Source organism: Camarhynchus parvulus, chromosome 9 (assembly GCF_901933205.1).
Source record: "Camarhynchus parvulus chromosome 9, STF_HiC, whole genome shotgun sequence".
NCBI lineage: Eukaryota > Metazoa > Chordata > Aves > Passeriformes > Thraupidae > Camarhynchus > Camarhynchus parvulus.
In genome coordinates this window covers 1,437,017-1,455,359 of record NC_044579.1, presented here as the reverse complement: position 1 = coordinate 1,455,359, position 18,343 = coordinate 1,437,017, and the positions used below count along the sequence as shown (strand labels likewise).

General features: G+C 51.7%; 2 protein-coding genes across 2 annotated transcripts; one reads left to right on the top strand and one right to left on the bottom strand.

Moving 5' to 3' along the window:
• Positions 1-1,567: 1,567 nt before the first annotated feature.
• Positions 1,568-18,264, bottom strand: GFM1 (G elongation factor mitochondrial 1). Its single transcript, XM_030954077.1, is given in 19 exon segments — positions 1,568-1,982; positions 2,245-2,298; positions 2,804-2,964; positions 3,753-3,897; positions 4,676-4,771; positions 4,773-4,839; positions 10,352-10,434; positions 11,122-11,259; positions 11,581-11,637; positions 11,727-11,828; positions 12,300-12,437; positions 13,521-13,605; positions 14,393-14,547; positions 14,828-14,978; positions 15,474-15,590; positions 16,269-16,473; positions 16,907-17,039; positions 17,340-17,492; positions 18,107-18,264. Coding segments are annotated over 19 exon segments (2,226 nt in total). The 5' UTR covers positions 18,161-18,264; the 3' UTR covers positions 1,568-1,850.
• LXN (latexin) lies at positions 5,258-10,171 on the top strand. Its single transcript, XM_030954096.1, has 6 exons — positions 5,258-5,388; positions 6,478-6,540; positions 6,997-7,171; positions 7,725-7,861; positions 8,931-8,993; positions 9,615-10,171. Exons 1-6 carry the CDS (start codon positions 5,260-5,262, stop codon positions 9,705-9,707), a joined length of 660 nt encoding a protein of 219 aa, XP_030809956.1. The 5' UTR covers positions 5,258-5,259; the 3' UTR covers positions 9,708-10,171.
• Positions 18,265-18,343: the final 79 nt, after the last annotated feature.

Here is an 18,343-nt window from a genome sequence, read left to right as displayed (position 1 = left end):
TTTTAATTAAGTCAAGAAAATAGGATGGATTTGGCACTTTGGGGCTCTGCTTTTGTCTCCTTACCTTGTTTTTGCCTCTGCTCTGCAGGGCTGGAATAGAGCATCAGGCACTTCCCAGGCACCAGGCTGGTGGAACTGGCTGCTCACAAACTCACAGCAGTTCAGCAACTCCACAGGAACTTCTGGATAAGCAGCAAAACTGTGGAATTCTAAGGCAAAGTCTCCCCCAGCTGCTTTTCAGCCAAGGTTCCAGCCTAAAACCTCAAATCATACAGCAAAGTTCTTGGGGTTTGTTTCTTTCCCGGGTTTGTGGAGAACCAGCACATCTGGCAGAACTCATCAGCCAGGAATTCACATCACAACTGGTCTAAACATAATACAAACCCCATAAAATATAAACCCCCAAAATATAAACCCCACAGAAATGTAAATCACATCAATAGAAATAAACTTCAGAAATAGAAATATAAACCCCAGAAACACAAATATAAACCCCTGAAACACAAATATAAACACCAGAAACACAAATAAAATCATATCCACCCTGTTTCCTGTCCTGTGTTGACACTGCTTTTATCAGACATCTCCAAATTTTTGGGGAAAGTGCTACATTTGCTTGTTTTAGAAAACTTCCAAATGTCTGAGAACCTGCAGGGCTTTTCTGGGTATGAATTCCAGCTGAGCATTCCCAAAACCAAAGCTGTGGATGTGCAGGAATCAGGGATTTGTCCCAAGGCAGCACCACATGGACGCCCCACATCTCGCCTGGGGCCCATCAGCAGCTCCAGGCCCTGGCAAATCCTTTCCCAAGGTTTCCATAAATCATTTTCCAGCCCTTCCAGAGGAGAAGCAGCCTGGCTGCTCCACTTGTTTCTGTCTGGGAAGCAGCAACGCCAGGGCTGTGCCAGGAATGTCGCTGGGTTTGAACTGGAACTTCACTCCCTGTTTACTGGAATCTGCAAAAACACTTTTCAGCTGAGTAGGGCAGGAAGAAGGAAAGAAAACTCAACGTGGACATTCTGGGAATAATTACAAATACAGGATTATGGGAATATCTTCTCACCTAACAGCTTTGAGTCAGCAAAGTCAAGTGATTCCTGAGCTGAACATCAGCTGCAACTCGGCCTCTGGATTGTGAGATTCTGGGAAAAGGGATCTTGGGTTTGGATTTCTAACCAAGAGCCAAAAGCCAAGCCCATACATGAGTCCACACCCCAAACCCATTAAATCCACATCACCAAGCCCATTAAATCCACATTTCCAAGCCACACAGTAATTCCATCTTGTTCCCAGCTTTGGGAAGAGGCAGCTGCTCCCAACATCCTTGGCAACTCAGCTCCATCCCTGTGCACCAGTGAAAGTGGATTTTGTGACAAGCACTGACTGATGGCTTTGCCCAGTGGCTTGAGACTTTGGAGGATCCTGTGCCCTTTCCAAAGGATTGGGAGGGGAAAATTCCATCTGTTCCCAGGAGGGAAGCTGGAGCACCACGTGCCAAGTGATGTCCCACTCCCCGTACCTGTCCAGCAGCTCTTACCTCAGTTTAACATTTCCAAATAAAGATGTATCAAGTAAAAAATAAAATTATTTTAATAGATCTTGATTAAGACAAATCATCAGCCGTGTTTTAACATCTATTTGTTACAAGAGCATTTACACAGAGCAATCCCGTGGTGATCCCCTGGTGCTGCTGACACCACCCCGGAGGAAAGGTTCCATGATAAAATTCCAAGTCCAAATCCCACTGGAGCCCACCTTACCCAGCCAGCCTGGGCTGCTCCATGGCTTGGAAAAGCGAGCTGTTGGAGAAGACTGGGACAGACTGTTCAGTGGACTCCAGAGGAATCCCATCAGCTCTTGGCTTTGCCCTTTTTGGCAGGAAGTCTCCCTGTTGCTTCCAGGTATTTGTTGATGATTTCCTCCTGGGTGCTGGCTGAACAGGGGTGGTATTTGGAGTATTCCATGGTGTATTCCCCTTTTCCCTGCAGAGTTGGGAAAAGAAAGAGAGGATGGGCCATGTGCAACCCTGCTGGGCACACAGCTCCTGTCTGTGAAGGGATCCCAGGGATCCTCCACAATCCCACCCAAACAAACTCCTCAGGTGCAGGAGAATTGTTTGGTCAGGAATTCCACAGCTCTGCTCTGATCTCATTCCCTGCTGCAGCTGCCAGGGACAGGATGATCCAATGAGCCCAAATTTACAGAATCAAACATGTTTTAGCAAAAAGGACCAGGAGGACTCACCTCTGTGCAAGACCTCAGCTCTGTGGCATATCCAAACATATCGTTCAGTGGCACCTAAAATCCAAACATATTTGCTCAAAATGAGGTTTTTTCCATCACTTTTGGGCTATCAGCTAATTAATCCCAATTATGACATAAAGGGTCAGTGCTGTCTGTAAACAGCTCTGATTTAATGGTCTGCTGTTGTAAAGTATCTGTTATTTTAATTAATTTATATTTGCAGTGTGTTTTCAGCAAGAAACCTCAAAAATCTGAGAGTTTGAGTGCACCAGGAGCTGGAATATCCTAAATTCAGTGATGAGTCAACCAGCAAGGTTTGAGGTATCTGCAGACATTCCTCCAATGATAATTTGGGAAGCAGAAGGGCCACGGATGTGGCTGTCCTGAGCCCCTCACCCAGCCAGACAACACCCAGTGATCCTCTCCAATCATTTTTAAGAGGGAAATGAAGGAACATTAAAATCGAGTCAACCTACAAATGTATCTATATAAACTGAGGAAAACAATGGAATCAAACATGGGACAGGGGAAGGGGAGGTGAGGAGCAGTGAGCACAGACCTCAGCATAGAGGGTGAAGTAGCCCTCGGAGCCGTCCTGGCCCGTGATGACGCCATGGCGCCGGTTGATCCCAGCTATCACTGCCCCCTGGAATTCCACGGGAGCCACCACCTCCACGGCCATGATGGGCTCCAGGATGCGCACGGCAGCGTTCTCCATGGCTGGGGAAGGATGGAAACAGGAATCCAACATCAGAGGGGAACCTGGTGCGAGGCACGCTGCTCCCATGCACAGCAGCAGGTGGTTTATGGTTAATGTCGGGGAAAAACCATGAGCAACACGTGGAATTCCAGCTCCTGGCTTTTCATTCCTGGAGCCACAATCACAGAATCATTAAGGCTGGAAAAGACCCCCAGGATCATCAAGACCAACCTTTGGCTGATAGCACTGTGCTCACTAAACCCTACAGTGAAATGCCACATCCACACGTTGTCTAAGCACCTCCAGGGATTGTCACCCCAGCACTCCCAAGGCAGCCCCTCCCAGTGTCCAACCTCTCCTTCAGTGAAGGAATGTTTCCTGAAAAAGGCCCAGTTTGGCCAAATGTTCTCTTCCTACCCCATAAGGATGAAACCGGTGGCATTGCTGTACTGAATTCTAGAAAAACAGGATTTCCTTTGTACAGCCACAGGAATTATTGTGCCTCTCTCAGGAATTGTATAAACTCTTGTGCAAGTTCTGCTCCATAAAACTGGGCAAGCTTTGGGGGGATGAAAGGATGGAGGGAGAGAGGGATGGATGAGGGGATGGGATGGATGGATGCATGGAGGGAGGGAGGGAATAGGCGGAAGGGTGGGTGGGTGGGTGGGTGGGGTGGATGGATGGATGGATGGATGGATGGATGGATGGATGGATGGAATGGGTGGGGGGGTGGGTAGATGGATGGATGGATGGATGCATGGAAGGATGGGTACCAGCCAGCAGAACCCATCCAAGGAGGAGGCTGTACCTTGTTTGAGGGCTCCCTCTCCTGCCCTGATGAAGGAGATCTCGTTGGAGTCCACCATGTGGTGGGCGCCGTCCTCCAGCACGAAGCGCACCCCGGAGATGCGGTGTCCCGAGAGCAGACCCTTCTCACAGGCATCTCTGAACCCCTGGGAATGAACAACACCTCCCTGTCACCAGCAGGGACTGCAGCCTCTGCACTGCCAGCCTGTGCCACCCCAGCTTGATTGTACAAACAAAAACCACACCACAAGGGAAAACGGCCTCAGGGTTTTGCCTTTTTAACAGATTCCACGGCCAAACCCCGAAAGAATGCTCAGTGTGGAAAGAGCTCTTGCCTGAAGAACAAGATTCCTTTAAGACTATGCTTTTTTCAGGATCTGGCAAAAATCTTAAAGTGTTGCAGCATGGAAAAATGAAGGAATAATTCTAGGTTATTACAGGAATTCCAAGATGTTGATAGGTTAATTAAAGCTATGTATAATAAATTATACAGTGAGGCAGTCACAGAGGAGATAAAGAAAGAGAATTTGGGAACTGAGGCAGGAAATGGAGCTTAATTACAGTTTCCTCTATAACTGGCCTCAGAGAAGTCACAAAAGAAGTTACATATTTTGGGGTTGGGAGGAGAATTGTGAGGCCACAACCAGAAGCAGAAGAGGCCAGGAAAAAGCAGCTTGAGCAGGAGGCTCTCACAAGGGAAACAGAGGCAGCACGCAGCACCAAAGACAACAGCAGCTCCTGAATTAACTGAAAACCCCAGGAATGCAAGACCTGGAGTAAAACCACACAGCTGTGATCCTGCTGCCACTGGAGCAACGGGAGAAGCCTCCTCTCCTGGGGCAAGGCAGGCACAGCAAATGTGGGTGGTAGTGCAGGAACACAACAGCAATCAGGATTTTCTGTGTCACAGAGAATGGTCTGTACCTTTTCCACAGCAGGCACAAACTGCTTGGGAATATTTGTGCCAATGGTTCTGTCCTCAAACTCCAGTTTGGTGAAGTCCTCTGGCTCCAGGGGCTCCGAGCACTCCGATCACTTTGCCGTACTGGCCTGCTCCTCCCGACTGCTTCTTGTGGGTGAACTCAAACCTAAACACAACAAGCCCCCAAACACCACATCACTCGTGACACAATCCACAGCTTTCTGTGGAAAACATTCCCATTCTGCATTTCAGACAATCACAGACTGGTTTGGGCTGGAAAGGAATTTAAATTCAAAATTCCATGGGCAGGGACGCTTTCTGCTATCCAAGGCTGTTCCAAGCCCCGTCCAACCTGGACACTTTCAGGGAGCAGCCACAAATTCCCTGGAAAACCTGTGCCACGGCCTCCCCGCCCTCCCGGGAAGGTTTCATTCCCGGTATCCCATCTAACGCTGTGTGACACGCTGTCCCGAGCCGCGCAGGGATGCGCTGCCCCCGCAGCGCCCGGCCCGTCCCGCGGAGCCCGCCCCGCCCGCTGCGGCCCCGCCCGGCGCTTCCTGCGGGAGGAGGAAGCGGCTCCCGGGCCATGGAGCTGCCTCCCGGCCACTTCTCGGCCTCCCGCGCCGCGGCCGTGGCCGTGGAATACCTGCGGTACCTGCGGGGCGGCCCCGGCAGCGGGCTGCGGCTGCGGGAGCTGCGCCGCGCCCGGCGCCAGGTGAGCGACAGGCACCGGGCACTGGCACCGGGAACCGGGAGCCAGCACGGGAATCGGCACCGGGAACCGGGAGCCAACATGGGAACCGGCACCGGGAACCGGCACGGGAACGGGAACCGGGAGCCAACATGGGAACCGGCACTGGCACCGGGAACCGGGACGGGCTTTTCCCATGGAGCGGGCAGAGCACGGGGACAGCTGCACGGGAGGTGTGGAGGGTCCCGCTCTGGGGACATCCCAAACCTGCCGGGCGCGTCCCGGTGTCACCCCTAAGGTGACCCTGCCATGTGCAATGTCCTTGCCAGCCGCAGCTGCTCTGGGCTTGTGGCACTGCCACCGCGGGGGTGACACCGTCTGGGGGTCCCGGCAGGAGCTCGGTGTCACCGCGGGCGGGTCAGCGCTGGGGGACACACCCCGTGTGTCACCTGCGGTGACAGCACCGCCCAGAGAGCCCTGCCCAGGGCACGGCACCGGCACCGGGCCAGGAGGAACCTCTCGGGGAGGAGGAGGAGGGTGCTGGGTGCTCCTGTGCGTGCCAGGACACAGCTCAGCCCTGCCCTGGCTCTGCAGGGACACCTGGCACAGCAGAGCTGGCACTGCAGGGACACCTGGCACTGCGGGGGCACAGCAAAGCCCCTCCCAAAGCAAGGGCACAGCAAACCCCACCTGCTCCCTTCTTTATAGCCAGTAAAATACAGGGCATGATCCAATTCATAATAACCTGCAAAATGGAATTAATAGGAGGAAGCACTGAAGGCTTTTAGGGGAGTATTTAACCAAGCAGCAAATTCTTGGGTAGCATCACACAGGAGCCCAAAATTGGTAATTCAGGGGTGTTCCAGGATAGAAGTGAGGGTGGAGAGGCCCTGGCACAGAGTGCCCATCCCTGGCAGTGCCCAAGGCCAGGCTGGATGGGACTTGGAGCAACCTGGGATAGTGGAAGATGTCCCTGCCCATGGCAGGGGTGGCACTGGATGGGATTTAAGGTCCCCTCCAACCCAAACCATCCTGGGATGCTCTGATTTTGTCCAGGATGCAGCCATTCAACATTTGCCAAAACAAATGTTAATAATATTTTCCCTTTTTTAGGACATTGATGATGTGGGGCACAAGTACTGCCTGGAACTGGAGCTGGAGGATGTCCTGGACAAAGTGAGTCACACTGGTTTAATTACACACTCTGTGCACACAGCACTTAATACTTTGAATCATGCTCCTGATTTTTCTGTGCTGCCAATCAAGCCCCAAAAAGGCTTAATTTTAACCAAAAGGAACCCACTGACCACATGGCACCTTCCACTACAGCACCAGGCAATGCTGCAGGGAGGACAAGGACATTTCAGTGTCACCCGGCTCCACCTGAACAGCACAAGGGACATTCTGCACCCCAACCACTGCCCCTTCCAGCACTGCAGAAAGCAAATCCCACCCTCAAACATTCACAGAAATGCCAGGAATTCAACCTTGTCTTAAATAACCACAAACCTCTGGGGACCAGACTCAGAGAAAACAGCAACTACATACAAATGACATGTTCAGAAGTGCAAATGACCCTGGTTACAGACATACTCTATCAGCTAATAATGCACATCATTAACTCTGCCACAGGACAGGACTGTCAACTGCACTGCTGAGGTTCTCTATCCCCTGGGCAGCAAAACCTCTGCCCCAGATGTGCAGCTCACAGTGCAAGGAGAGCTCAGGAGCACAGAGGAAGCAGACAAGGAGTTCTACAATCGGATCAGGAGCCTGGAAAAGGAGCTTGTGGCTGAGAACATCCCAGGTACAAGCCAGGGCTGGGACAGGGCTCAGGCCTTCACCTTTCTCTTTTTGGGGGGTCTGCAAGCACAGCCACTGCATTTATTCCTGATTCTGAGAGTTCTGGAAAACCAGCTGGCACTGTCACTGTCACCTGTCCCTGCTCCCTCGGAGGGTGTCCTGGCACAGCACACCCAACACCCCAAGTGCACAACGAGGGGCTGCTCTCACCTCAGAGCAAGCCCTGCCCTCGAGACCTGCAATTTCTATTCAGAGGAAAAAGTGGAGGAGTACACCCTGGAGGTGTCCCAGGCCAGGCTGGATGGAGATGGGAGCAGCCTGGGACAGTGCAAGGTGTCCCTGCCATGGCAGGGGTGGCACTGGATGGAATTTAAGGGCCCTTCCAACCCAAACCATTGCGGGATTGTGTGAAGTGGGAGGAGAACCCTGTGGTGATGGAGCAGCTCTTCCAAAGCTGTGGAAGGCAGGGTGACAGGATTTGAGCAGCAAGCCCTGTGTGAGGTGATAATGCTCTGTTAAGGGCTCTCTTTAACACCCCGTGTTTGTTTTGGTTGCAGACAGCCATGGGAACGTTCCCCCAGAGCTGGAGCCCATCCACCTGCTGGCCTGGGTGGCCTCTGGCTACGTGATCTGGCAGAATTCCACTGAAAACACCAAGTTCCACCTTGCCCAAGTCAAACACGTGAAGCAAGTGGTGAGTTACCAGCAGGAACAGAATCCCAGACTGGTCTGGGCTGGAGGGACCTTAAAGCTCATCCCATTCTCCCCTGCATGGGCAGGGACACCTTCCACAGCCCAGGGTGCTCCAACCCATCCAGCCTGGCCATGGCTTTTCCTGGAAAGTATTCATGAGCTAAGCAGTTGTGGCAAGGAAAATAAATTAAATTAACAATTCCATAGATCTTCCCAGTTTTGCTGTGTTCTATTAGAGAAAATAAATTCTGAGTTAAATATAACCCTAAAATGATCATCAGCTTTAAATTCAAGGCAATTTTCCACAGGAGCCAGGAAAAAGCAGCAGGATTTAGTGTTTAGAAAACTGAAAGCTCCAGAAGTTTTACCCCTCTGAACAGACAGTGAATTCCCAGGAGGTTCTGGGTCTGAGGGAAAGGCAGGAATTCCTTGTGGGAGGAGGATTTGTGAATGTTTTGCTCCCTCTGATGGCATTTTAGAGAATTCACAGCTGCTGCAGGGCTGTGCACCAGCAAGAGTTTAAAGATTCTCTCTAACAAAGGAGAAAGGATAAAGGAGACAAATAACTATTAACTAACCCAGATTAACTACCATCTCTCTAGTTTTATCCCTTTGTCCCTGAAAACACAGGAAAATAATTTATTCCAAAGGCCAGGGATTATTTTGTCACTCAGAATCCCTGGCTGTCACTCACAGGAAGGCCTCTGGAATGTCCTTATCCTCTTGACAATTTCATTTGGGATTGTTTGGGTTCAACTGACACCTTCTAGAATGAGGTGTTCCCATCCCAAAGAATTCCTGACAGATCTGGTCTCTGTAAGGCAGGAATTAGCAGTTTAAAGCTTTACATTCACTGTCTCCAGTGCAGTTTTGGAGTGCACAGAAATTCAAACCAGGAGCTTTTAATTTTGTTACAATGCTTGAGTTCCATCTGCTTCCTTTGTGATCAGGAGCTGCCAGTTTTTTCTGAAATCCATCAGGGAATTTTTGTGATAACCACAGAGAACTGAACCACTTTTTCTGAGGTGGGAGAATCCCCAAATTCAGCCCTTTTCATCCTGTCTTTCCAGAAAAGAAGTGATGAAGATCTTCAGTTTGACTTTGTGGTTCTACTCCATGAAATGGTGTCCCAGGTAAATAATTTTACTCCTAAAAAGCCTTTTTTTGGTGTTTTAGGACTGCAGCTGTGTGAGCTCCAGCTCAGACACAGATCTGATCCTGCAGGGTGAGCTCAGGGTCCCCATCCCTGCCTGTCTCAGCATTCCAGGAACAACAGCAGCAACTTCCAGCTGCTTTGGGGCTTTGCTGGGAATGGCTGAGGTTCAAAGCTGGTCCCTCACAGCTCTCCCTTGGGAGATCCCAGTGCCACAGTGGGCAGGGATAAAGGGAAGGGGCAGCTGGAGCATCCTGGATGCTGAATTCCTGTGGATGCCTCCACAGCCCAGGACAGACCTCAGCAATCCCAGTAACCCCCAGCAGAAACTGGCTCCCAGAACAGCAGCTACATCCTGTGCTACTCTCCAGCAAAACTCTGGGATCTGAGCAGGTGTTTTCATAGGAAAACCACAGAAAATTGGGAAGGGAAGCTCCTGACTGTAACAATCCAGGGATCTCCCTGCCAGCTCCAGCTCTGCTGCTCCTGACCCCCTGCACTCCCATTCCCTTGGGTTTAATTCCCAAGTTTTCCATTAGGAAGCTCCTGGCTGGCTGGGGGGGCAGCAGGGGCTGCTGACCGTGCTGTGTGTGCCCCACAGGAGGTGCTGCCCTGGGAGGTGACCCTGCTGTGGCACCCCCAGCGCGGGGCCCGAGTGCCCCAGAGCCACGCCGCGGGAGCGGGGAGCTCCTGAGAACAACTGGGAGCAACTGGGAACACCTGGGAGCAACTGGGAGCAACTGGGAGCTCCTGGGAACACCTGGGAGCAACTGGGAGCTCCTGAGAACAACTGGGAGCAACTGGGAGCTCCTGAGCACACCTGGGAGCAACTGGGAACTCCTGAGCACCTCTGGGAACACCCCTGGGACACCTGAGTGCTCAGGGAAGACCTGGGAACAACTGAGCACCCCTGGGAACACCCCTGGGACACCTGAGCACCCCTGGGACCTCCTGAACACCTCTGGGAGCTCCTGAGAACACCTGGGAACTCCTGAGCACCCCTGAGAACACCTGGGAAGAACTGGGAACACCTGGGAGCTCCTGAGCCCCCCTGGGAACACTCCTGGGAACACCTGAGCACCTCTGAGCACCCCTGGGAACAACTGGCAGCTCCTGAGCACCTCTGAGCACCTCTGGGAACTCCTGAGCACCTCTGGGAACTCCTGAGCACCTCTGGGAACTCCCACAGCTGGAAGGAGCAGGTGATGGGAGTGGGGACCAACCACAGAACAAGACATGAAATTAAACTTTCCTGGGCGTTTCTGATCCCAGAACTCCAGAGGGACTTGCTCTGCCTCCCAGGGGACGAATGCAGCAATTCCCAGCAGGAATACTCACGGCACAGGGGCAGAGATGTTCTCCCTGAAGGACACTTTGGGCTTCCCCATGGTGCAAGGACAACCATATTCCCTCTCCATTCTCTGCAGGAAGAAACCCACAGTGATTAGGGTTATTCCATTGGGATCTATTTAGTAACTTTATCAGGATTAATCACTTTTTTTTGTTGGGGATTGGATTGATTTTTGGGGCTTTTTTTTTTTTTAATTAACAAATTATTCCCCATCAACATCTTTAAGACATGCATCTTGAGATGCAGGAAAAGGAAACAAAATTAATTATGTTATTAAAATTCAAGTTTTTCAAGGCAAAAATCACTTTTTCTTCATTTTGTCAATATGTAAGATAAATCTTTTTGTCTTAAGATTAAAATATAGATATCAGCTGGAATGAAACAAATCCCTCTAACTACTCCTTTCTCCCTGCACCAGCTTTGATTAGGGAATGATACACTTAAAACCACAGAAACAGAGGATTTTTCTGTAGAAATTAATTATTATTAGGTATTATTACTTATTATAAGCCAAGGCTACTAGAGCAAAGTGTAGTGTTTAATACATTTGTTATGGATTGTACCAAATCCTAAAAATATTACAGGCAAAATTTCCTTTTAGAAGCCTTCAGAATGGAACCACTGGAGAGAAAGAACCTTCAAATGTTGACTTAAAAGTTTGACTTTTCCCTAAGCAGCTGGAAGGGATAGGAAGGAGCAAGAGGAGATGGGAAAAGCAGGCAGAAGCAGAGCCCATGGGATGTGCTTCCCCAATTACCTGGGCATAGATTTCCAGGTGCAGCTCCCCCATCCCAGAGACAATGGTCTCCTTGCTCTCCTCATCAAAGTGGATCCTGAAGGTGGGATCTTCCCTGGTGAAGCGGCCCAGGCCTTTGGAAAATTTATCCAGGTCATTCTGAAACACAAGCCAAGATTTACTCAACATCCATGAGTGACTCCAAGAAAAAAGCCTCAAGTTTTCCCATCCACTGCTGAGCATTTCTGCTCTTTGGGTTATTTTATGGAAGATTTATAACTCTTGATTAAAGTGTTAATTATTTATTTCAAGTTCACGTTTCTGGCTGAGTGACAGCATCCAGCTCTGGGTTATCCAACAGATAAAGTCTTGGATATTTGGGATAAAACACTTTCCAACAGTGCTTAGAATGTTCCATAAAATCACAAAGCAGCAAAGGGAGGGAACTTGGGGAGAAGAGGTTGATGCAAAGGCTCCTACCTTGTTGGAAGGTTTCATAGCCACAGAAATGACAGGATCAGGGACGTGGATGGATTCCTGTGTGGCCAAGGAAAAGGGGATTATAAATTCCAGCAAAATCCTGGTGACTGGCAGTGCCTGAGGCAGCCAGGGCAAGGGGGGCTCACCATGGAGATGTCAGTGCTGGTTTTATCTGTGAACGTGTCCCCGCTGGCACAGTCGATCCCAAACAGGGCACAGATGTCCCCAGCATAAACTTCATTTACATCCTGAGGGAAGGAAAACTCCTCTGCAGACAACAGTGGGATAAGAGCTGCCCCTGGATCCCTGCAGGTGTCCAAGGCCAGGCTGGACAGGGTTTGGATCACCCTGGGATCGTGGAAGGTGTCCCTGCCCTTGTGGCTGGATGATCCTTAAGGTCCCTTCCATCCCAAACCATTCCAGGACTGATTCTGTCTTTCCCTCACACCCAAACTCCACCTGGATTACAGAAGATCCACAAACACTGTGTTTTAAGGCTTGACACTGTGCTCCTTAAAAACTTCCAGCTTGGATAAAAAGCCCTGCAAATCTCCCTCTTTATTCAAAGGACAAAAGGGAGGCCTCAGCTTGGATTAATTCAGGATCAAGTGAAGCAAAGACCATCCTGTGCTTCAGGATCACCATCCAGGGTGATCCAGGGGCTGAGGCAGTGCTGACCCACCCAGGGGCAGGCAGCCCATCCCTGGGGACCCACTCACCTCCATGTTGTCCGAGTGCATCCGCACCAGTCTCTGCACCCTGACCCTCTTCCCCGTGCGGGTGTTGTAGATGTAATCTGACTTCTTCAGCATCCCCTGGTACACCCTGACGTAGGTTAACTGCCCAAACTTGCCAGCCTGCAAGCACAACCCACCAAAATCTGATCATTCTGGGAACCACTGATGCCTCAGGTTTCAGCTTTTCTATGTTTCACATTCTGTGCTGCTTTAGTGGGTGGGTCTGAGCTTCATATTATGGGATGGTGAGCTCTGTGCACAGAGCAGGGAGACAAAACAATTCCTGCTCCAGCTGGGCACCAAGGACAAATGACCCAAATCTCAGCCCCAGAGCACAAACACCGTGGGCTGCAGAGAGAAAAACAAGCAGGGTGGGACTGCAGGGGCTAAAGCTGGAATGGGACAATGAACTGCAAGGTGCAAATGGAGCAGAACTGATCCCAGGGAGAGACCCCGGGAGCGCTCGTGCATTTTGGGGCCATTTTGGTTCATCTTGGGTGCAGCCCTGGCTGGGCTCTTGTGCTGCCCAAGGTGGATCCATGGAGGAGATCCTTTCATAAATCCCTGCTTTACTCTGTGACTCTGCCCAGCCTCTGCCCCAGGGCAGCCTGCACAAGGCATCACCAGCATCAATTCCAAGCACCAGCTGCACTGACTAAATGTGGTGTGAGTTTCCACACTACTAATGGAAATGAAAGATTCTCTGCAGTGGAATTTGGCAATTTTCTGAACCAATTTTTCACTCCCAAACCTTCCCAAGAGATGCACATTACCATGGAATGTGGCCAGCCATTTTCCATATTCCATAGGAATCCTGAAGTGCTGCTCTCTAAGTAGCAAACAACTTATTTGCCTTAATTTCTGCACTTTTCCCTCTCTGACTCTCTCGTGTCCCATTGTTTCCCAGGGCAGGATTTTTCCCTGAAAATATTTCAATTAAGCCAATAACCCCCTAGATGTTCAAGTTTTAACTAAGAAAATGTGGAAATACTTGAGGTCCAAAACCCAACCTGAAGTTCCAAATTGGCAGCTCTTGTGGATTTTATGGTTGAAGCCTTTTCTTTAAAAAGAAGTTAAATTTCAGTTGAAGTCAAATATAAACTGGTTTGCCGTATAAAATAATTTAAAAGTCTCTTTTAGGTGAGTTTTGGTAGCACCACCTGGACTTTCTCTATTACTGGAAAGGAGCAGAGTGAGACTCACCTCCAGTTTGAAGGCAAGGCCGATAAAAGGCTGGGAATCGTCACGAGCAGAGTTCAACAGGAACTTGGTTTGGTCCTGAGAATCCCTGAGAAACAGGGATGAGAGGGAGGAGAGGTTAGGAACCAACACAGGAGTCTCCTCTAAACATTTACAGGCTCTGCTGTTGGGGTTCACACATCTGGGTGGGCTCTGTTCCCAGGGAACAGGGACAGGAGCAAAGGGAATGGCCTCAGGCTGGGCCAGGGCAGGCTCAGGGTGGAATCAGCAGGAATTTCCCCATGGAAAGGGTGGTGAGGCCTTGGCAGGGGCTGCCCAGGGAGGTTTGGAGTCCCTGTCCCAGGAATTCCTGGAGGTACAGGCACTCAGTGCTCTGGGGTGGGTGACAAAGGGAGGACTGGGCACAGCTTGGACCCAAAGATCCTGGAGCTCTTTTCCAGCCTCAGGGATTCTGGGATTCATGTCCATAAGAATAAAACACTATTTACACACTTGGGATGTGCTCCCTCCTCTAGGTAGGCTGTACTTTAAGGGCTGCCATCAATTCTAAAGAATTATCTGAATTATTATTAATTCTAAAGAATTATCTTCCATTGTCCAAATGCAACACTGAATGTGGTAAAATCCCAGCACAGAGAGTAACCCTCGAATGAGAGAGGAGCTTTGGGACTTTGTGCCAAGTGCTGGTGGCACTGATTGATACTTATGGTAAAGGATTGTGGATCCTGTTAGGAATGTTTCCTGCTTTGAAACTATTCCATGGAATCCCAGACTGGTTTGGGTGGGAAGGGTCCTTAAAGGCCATCCAGGGCAAAGGGCAGGGACACTGCACAGCCCTGCCCCTGGACACCCCTGCTGCTGCTGGATGCACTCACCCCTGGTTGAGGAGGGCGTAGTTCTCCACCTCAGAAGGGTTGGGAAGGTATTCCAGGACAGCATCCAGCAGCGGCTGCACCCCTTTGTTCTTCAGAGCACTTCCCACGAGGACAGGGGTGAAGGATTTCTGCAGCGTTGCCCTTCGGATTGCCAGCTGAAAAATATCCCTGTGAACTCCTGCAGCACAGCCCAACTCGCTGGCTTTCCTGGAGCAAAGAGCTGCTCCCACAGGCCCCTGGACACCCCCCAACACAAGGGCTTCCCACAAAACCTGCTCTCCAGAATTCTTCAACAGATTGGGAATAGGCTCCCCCTGTGGGGGACTGGAGTTCAGCTGAGGTGACACAACTCCAGCGAACAGAATTCCTGATACATTGATTGAGGAACGAGGGAACAGGGACACAGGTGATGGAACAGGCAGCCCAAGGAAGTACCTTTAACTGTGCAGCTGTGGGAATCTTCTCCTCCAGGAACAGCTCCCCCAGGAGCTCATCAGCGTTGGCCACGCACTCGATGAGCTCCCGGCGCCGCTCCGCAGCCTCCGCCCGCAGCTCCGCCGGGATCTCCTCCACCCTCAGGGTCTGCCTGCACACACAGGGACCCCCAGGAGTTGCACAGGGACCCCAGGGATCAATCAGCCTGCCCACCCTGGTGTGACCACCCTGGCTGAGAACGATCCACCCTGGGAAGAAGTCCCCTGAGAACATCAGCGTGTTATCTCTGGTGTGGGAGAGTCCTTCCCACTCCTGGCAGGGATCAGGGAAACCTCCCAGCAGCTCACCCACAGCTGATCTTCATCCCAGGGAGCCACACAGGCTGCAGGATCCCCACAGGGAGCAGTCTCCTGCTTCTCCAGGTGGGAAGCGTGGCCACCACCCCTTCACAGCAACCAAGTCCTGCTGCAGCCACCCCCACCCAGAGCTCCCTGCAGGCCCTGGGCACTGGGAGAGCTGCAGGGGGACCCTCAGCCCCAGCACAAGCCCTTCCCGAACTTCCAGAGAGCTGGGTTTCATCTCTGAAGAGAAACTGCAGGAATTCCTCCCAGCTCCAGCTATAAAAGAAGCAATTCCCAGGACTTACCCAAGTGCCCCATCAAAATAGATTGCTTTTTCTTCAATGAGATCTATAATTCCTTTAAAGTTTCCTTCCAGCCCAATTGGAATCTGAACAAAAGCTGCATTGTGTTTCAACTTGGATCTGAAAAAGGGGAAAACAGGAATTATTGAATAAAAAAAGTAATTTCTATGTGTGTGTTCCAGATGGTCTTTGAGCAACATCCCCCTCCTACAAAATCTGTGTTTTGTCCTTTGGACAGTGCCTAAATCTGCCAATATGGATAAAAACCACCCAGTTGTGGTTTAGGGCTTTGTGTCCCACCTTTTGTATCCCAACAGGCCCAGGGAGCAATTCCCATGGGAAAGGCAGCAGGGGAAACCAGTTTGAGATTGATTGCTTGATTAAGGGAGTTGCCTCTCCCTTAATGAGTATTAATGAGTTGATCTCATGGATCAAATTAGGCAGGGAAAGGTTGGGAGTAAACAGGACTTCCAGGAATCCAAGGCACTCTGTGTCACCCCCCTGCTGGAATTTCAGCAGGATCCAGGGAAAACTAAGAGGCTGCTCTCAAAGTGAGTCCTGATACAGTTCCACCAAGAAAATAAACATCAAACCCCAGCTCTTGGTCACTGCAAGTCTTGGCTGATACCAATATTTGGGAGGTTTTGGGACAATGGAGATTTGTCCTGGGTCAGATCAGGATTTAACCTTGAGTCAGGAATTCTCCAAACTGCAGCTCCCAAGAGAAGCCTTTCCAACATTGTTCCCAATGACCTGCCATGGGGATGGAATTTCAGGAATCATTGTAAATGCCAAAACCTGAGCTGCTGCACTGCTCTGGCCGGGTTGGAGCCCATCCTGTCCAGTTTGTTGATGAAGGTGAGGAAGGGGACGTTGTAACGCTTCATCTGCCTGTTGACAGTGATGGTCTGGCACTGGACACCTCCCACGGCACAGAGAACCAGGATGGCTCCATCCAGCACCCTCAGAGACCTCTCCACTTCGATGGTGAAGTCCACATGGCCTGGATAAGAAACACAAATAAAAATGATAAATGCACTGGAAAGGAGCAACAGCCAAGGGAATCACACTGGGTGACATCAGCTGAAGTGATGGAGCACAGAGTCATGGAATGGTTGGGGTGGGAAGGGACCTTAAACCCCATTCCAGCCCTGCCATGGCAGGGACACCTCCCACTGTCCCAGGCTGCTCCAAGCCCCATCCAGTCTGGCCTTGGGCACTGTCAGAGATCCAGGGGCAGCCACAGCTGCTCTGGGCACCTGTGCCAGGGCCTGCCCACCCTCCCAGGGAACAATTCCTTCCCTATACCCCATCTATCCCTGTGTCAGTTTGAACCCATCACTCCATGTTCGATCACAACCAGGGACACAAAGATGCACCACAAGCCCTGTATCCATGAGGAACAGCAATCCCCAGGTGCTGCCAGCTGCCCTTACCTGGCGTGTCGATGATGTTGATGTTGGTGTCCTTCCACATGGTGTAAGTGGCTGCTGACTGGATGGTGATGCCCCGCTGTCGCTCCAGCTCCATGGAGTCCATGACAGCTCCAACTCCATCCTTACCTTTCACCTTAGGAGAAATAAAAAAAAATAGTTCAAGGAGTTTGCTAAGAATTCATATCTCATCCCTGGAAGCGTCCAAGGCCAGGCTGGTCAGGCTGGTTGCTTGGAGCAACCTGATCTATGGAGGGTGTCCCTGCCCATGGGATGGGTGAGCTTTAAGCTCTCTTCCCACCCAAACCATTCCATGACACTGTGAATCCACGTGCAGGAGTGATGCTGCACGGACTGAGCATCCTCCCTCATGCACAAAAACACAGTGTGGAGGTGAGTAAGTGGCAGGAAGATCCCGGTGGGAGCTCAGCCCGACCTCGTGCATCTGTGCGATCCTGCCTGTGTAGAACAGGATCCGCTCCGTCAGCGTGGTCTTGCCGGAGTCGATGTGAGCCGAGATCCCGATGTTCCTGATCCTCTCGTTGGGAAGGACCCCTGAGGAGCAGTGCCTGCACGAGGTCAGCAGAAGCTGCAAGGCAAGACAAGGGCACTGGCTCAGCCAGGAGTGGATCCAACACAGCTCACAGGACATCAGGAATGGGACAAGGGGAAACGACCTCAAGCTGGGCCAGGGGAGGCTCAGGTTGGACACCAAGAGGAATTTCCCTACGGAAAGTGTGTTCAGGCTTTGGCAGGAGCTGCCCAGGGAGGTCTGGAGTGCCCATCCCTGGAGGTGTCCAAGGAATTCCTGGAGGTGGCACTCAGCTCTGGGCTGGGGACAAGGTGCGCATCGGGCACAGCTGGGACTCGATGGTCTCGGAGAGCTTTTCCAAGGTAATTTATCCTGGGATTCACTGTGCCCATGGCTAAACTGCCAAACCCTTCCCCACGGCTTCCTGTCAATCTATGGCGAACCGGTCACCTCGAGCCGAGTGGCCTTTCCAGGGTCACCTCGGAGCTGTCACCGCACCGCGCACCCCGCCCCGCTGCCATTCCCGGTTCCCCAGTCCCCATCCATGTGACCGGGACCTGTTCGTTCCCTGCAGCTGCTGCGGCCCGTCCGGGCTGTCCCTCCGCCCTCCATCCCTTCTGCTCCCGGCTCCCTCCCCTCATGCGGGCGCGGGGCGGTCCCGCCGCCGGCACCTGGATGTGCTGCGGGCGGCCGGGGGCCAGCCCGGCCCGTAACACCCTGAGCATGGCCCCGGCTGCGGCTGCGGCCTCGCTCCCGGCTCCAACCCCGGCTCCGGCCCCGGCTCCAATCCCGGCTTCAGCCCCGGGTCGCTCCCGCCTCTTCCGGGGCCCGGCGCAGGCGCCGCGGTCCCGTCCGGTCCCTCACGGGCCCCTCAGGGAGCGGTGGCACCAAGCGGGAGCCCCAGGGGC

What these genes read in the sequence shown, in the direction of transcription:
- LXN (XM_030954096.1), top strand. Translation starts at nt 5,260, where the DNA reads ATGGAGCTGCCTCCCGGCCACTTCTCGGCCTCCCGCGCCGCGGCCGTG. An exon ending in TGGAGGATGTCCTGGACAAA is followed by an intron (nt 6,541 to 6,996) that starts GTGAGTCACACT and finishes ACTCTGCCACAG; the next exon opens with GACAGGACTGTCAACTGCAC. An exon ending in TCCATGAAATGGTGTCCCAG is followed by an intron (nt 8,994 to 9,614) that starts GTAAATAATTTT and finishes TGTGCCCCACAG; the next exon opens with GAGGTGCTGCCCTGGGAGGT.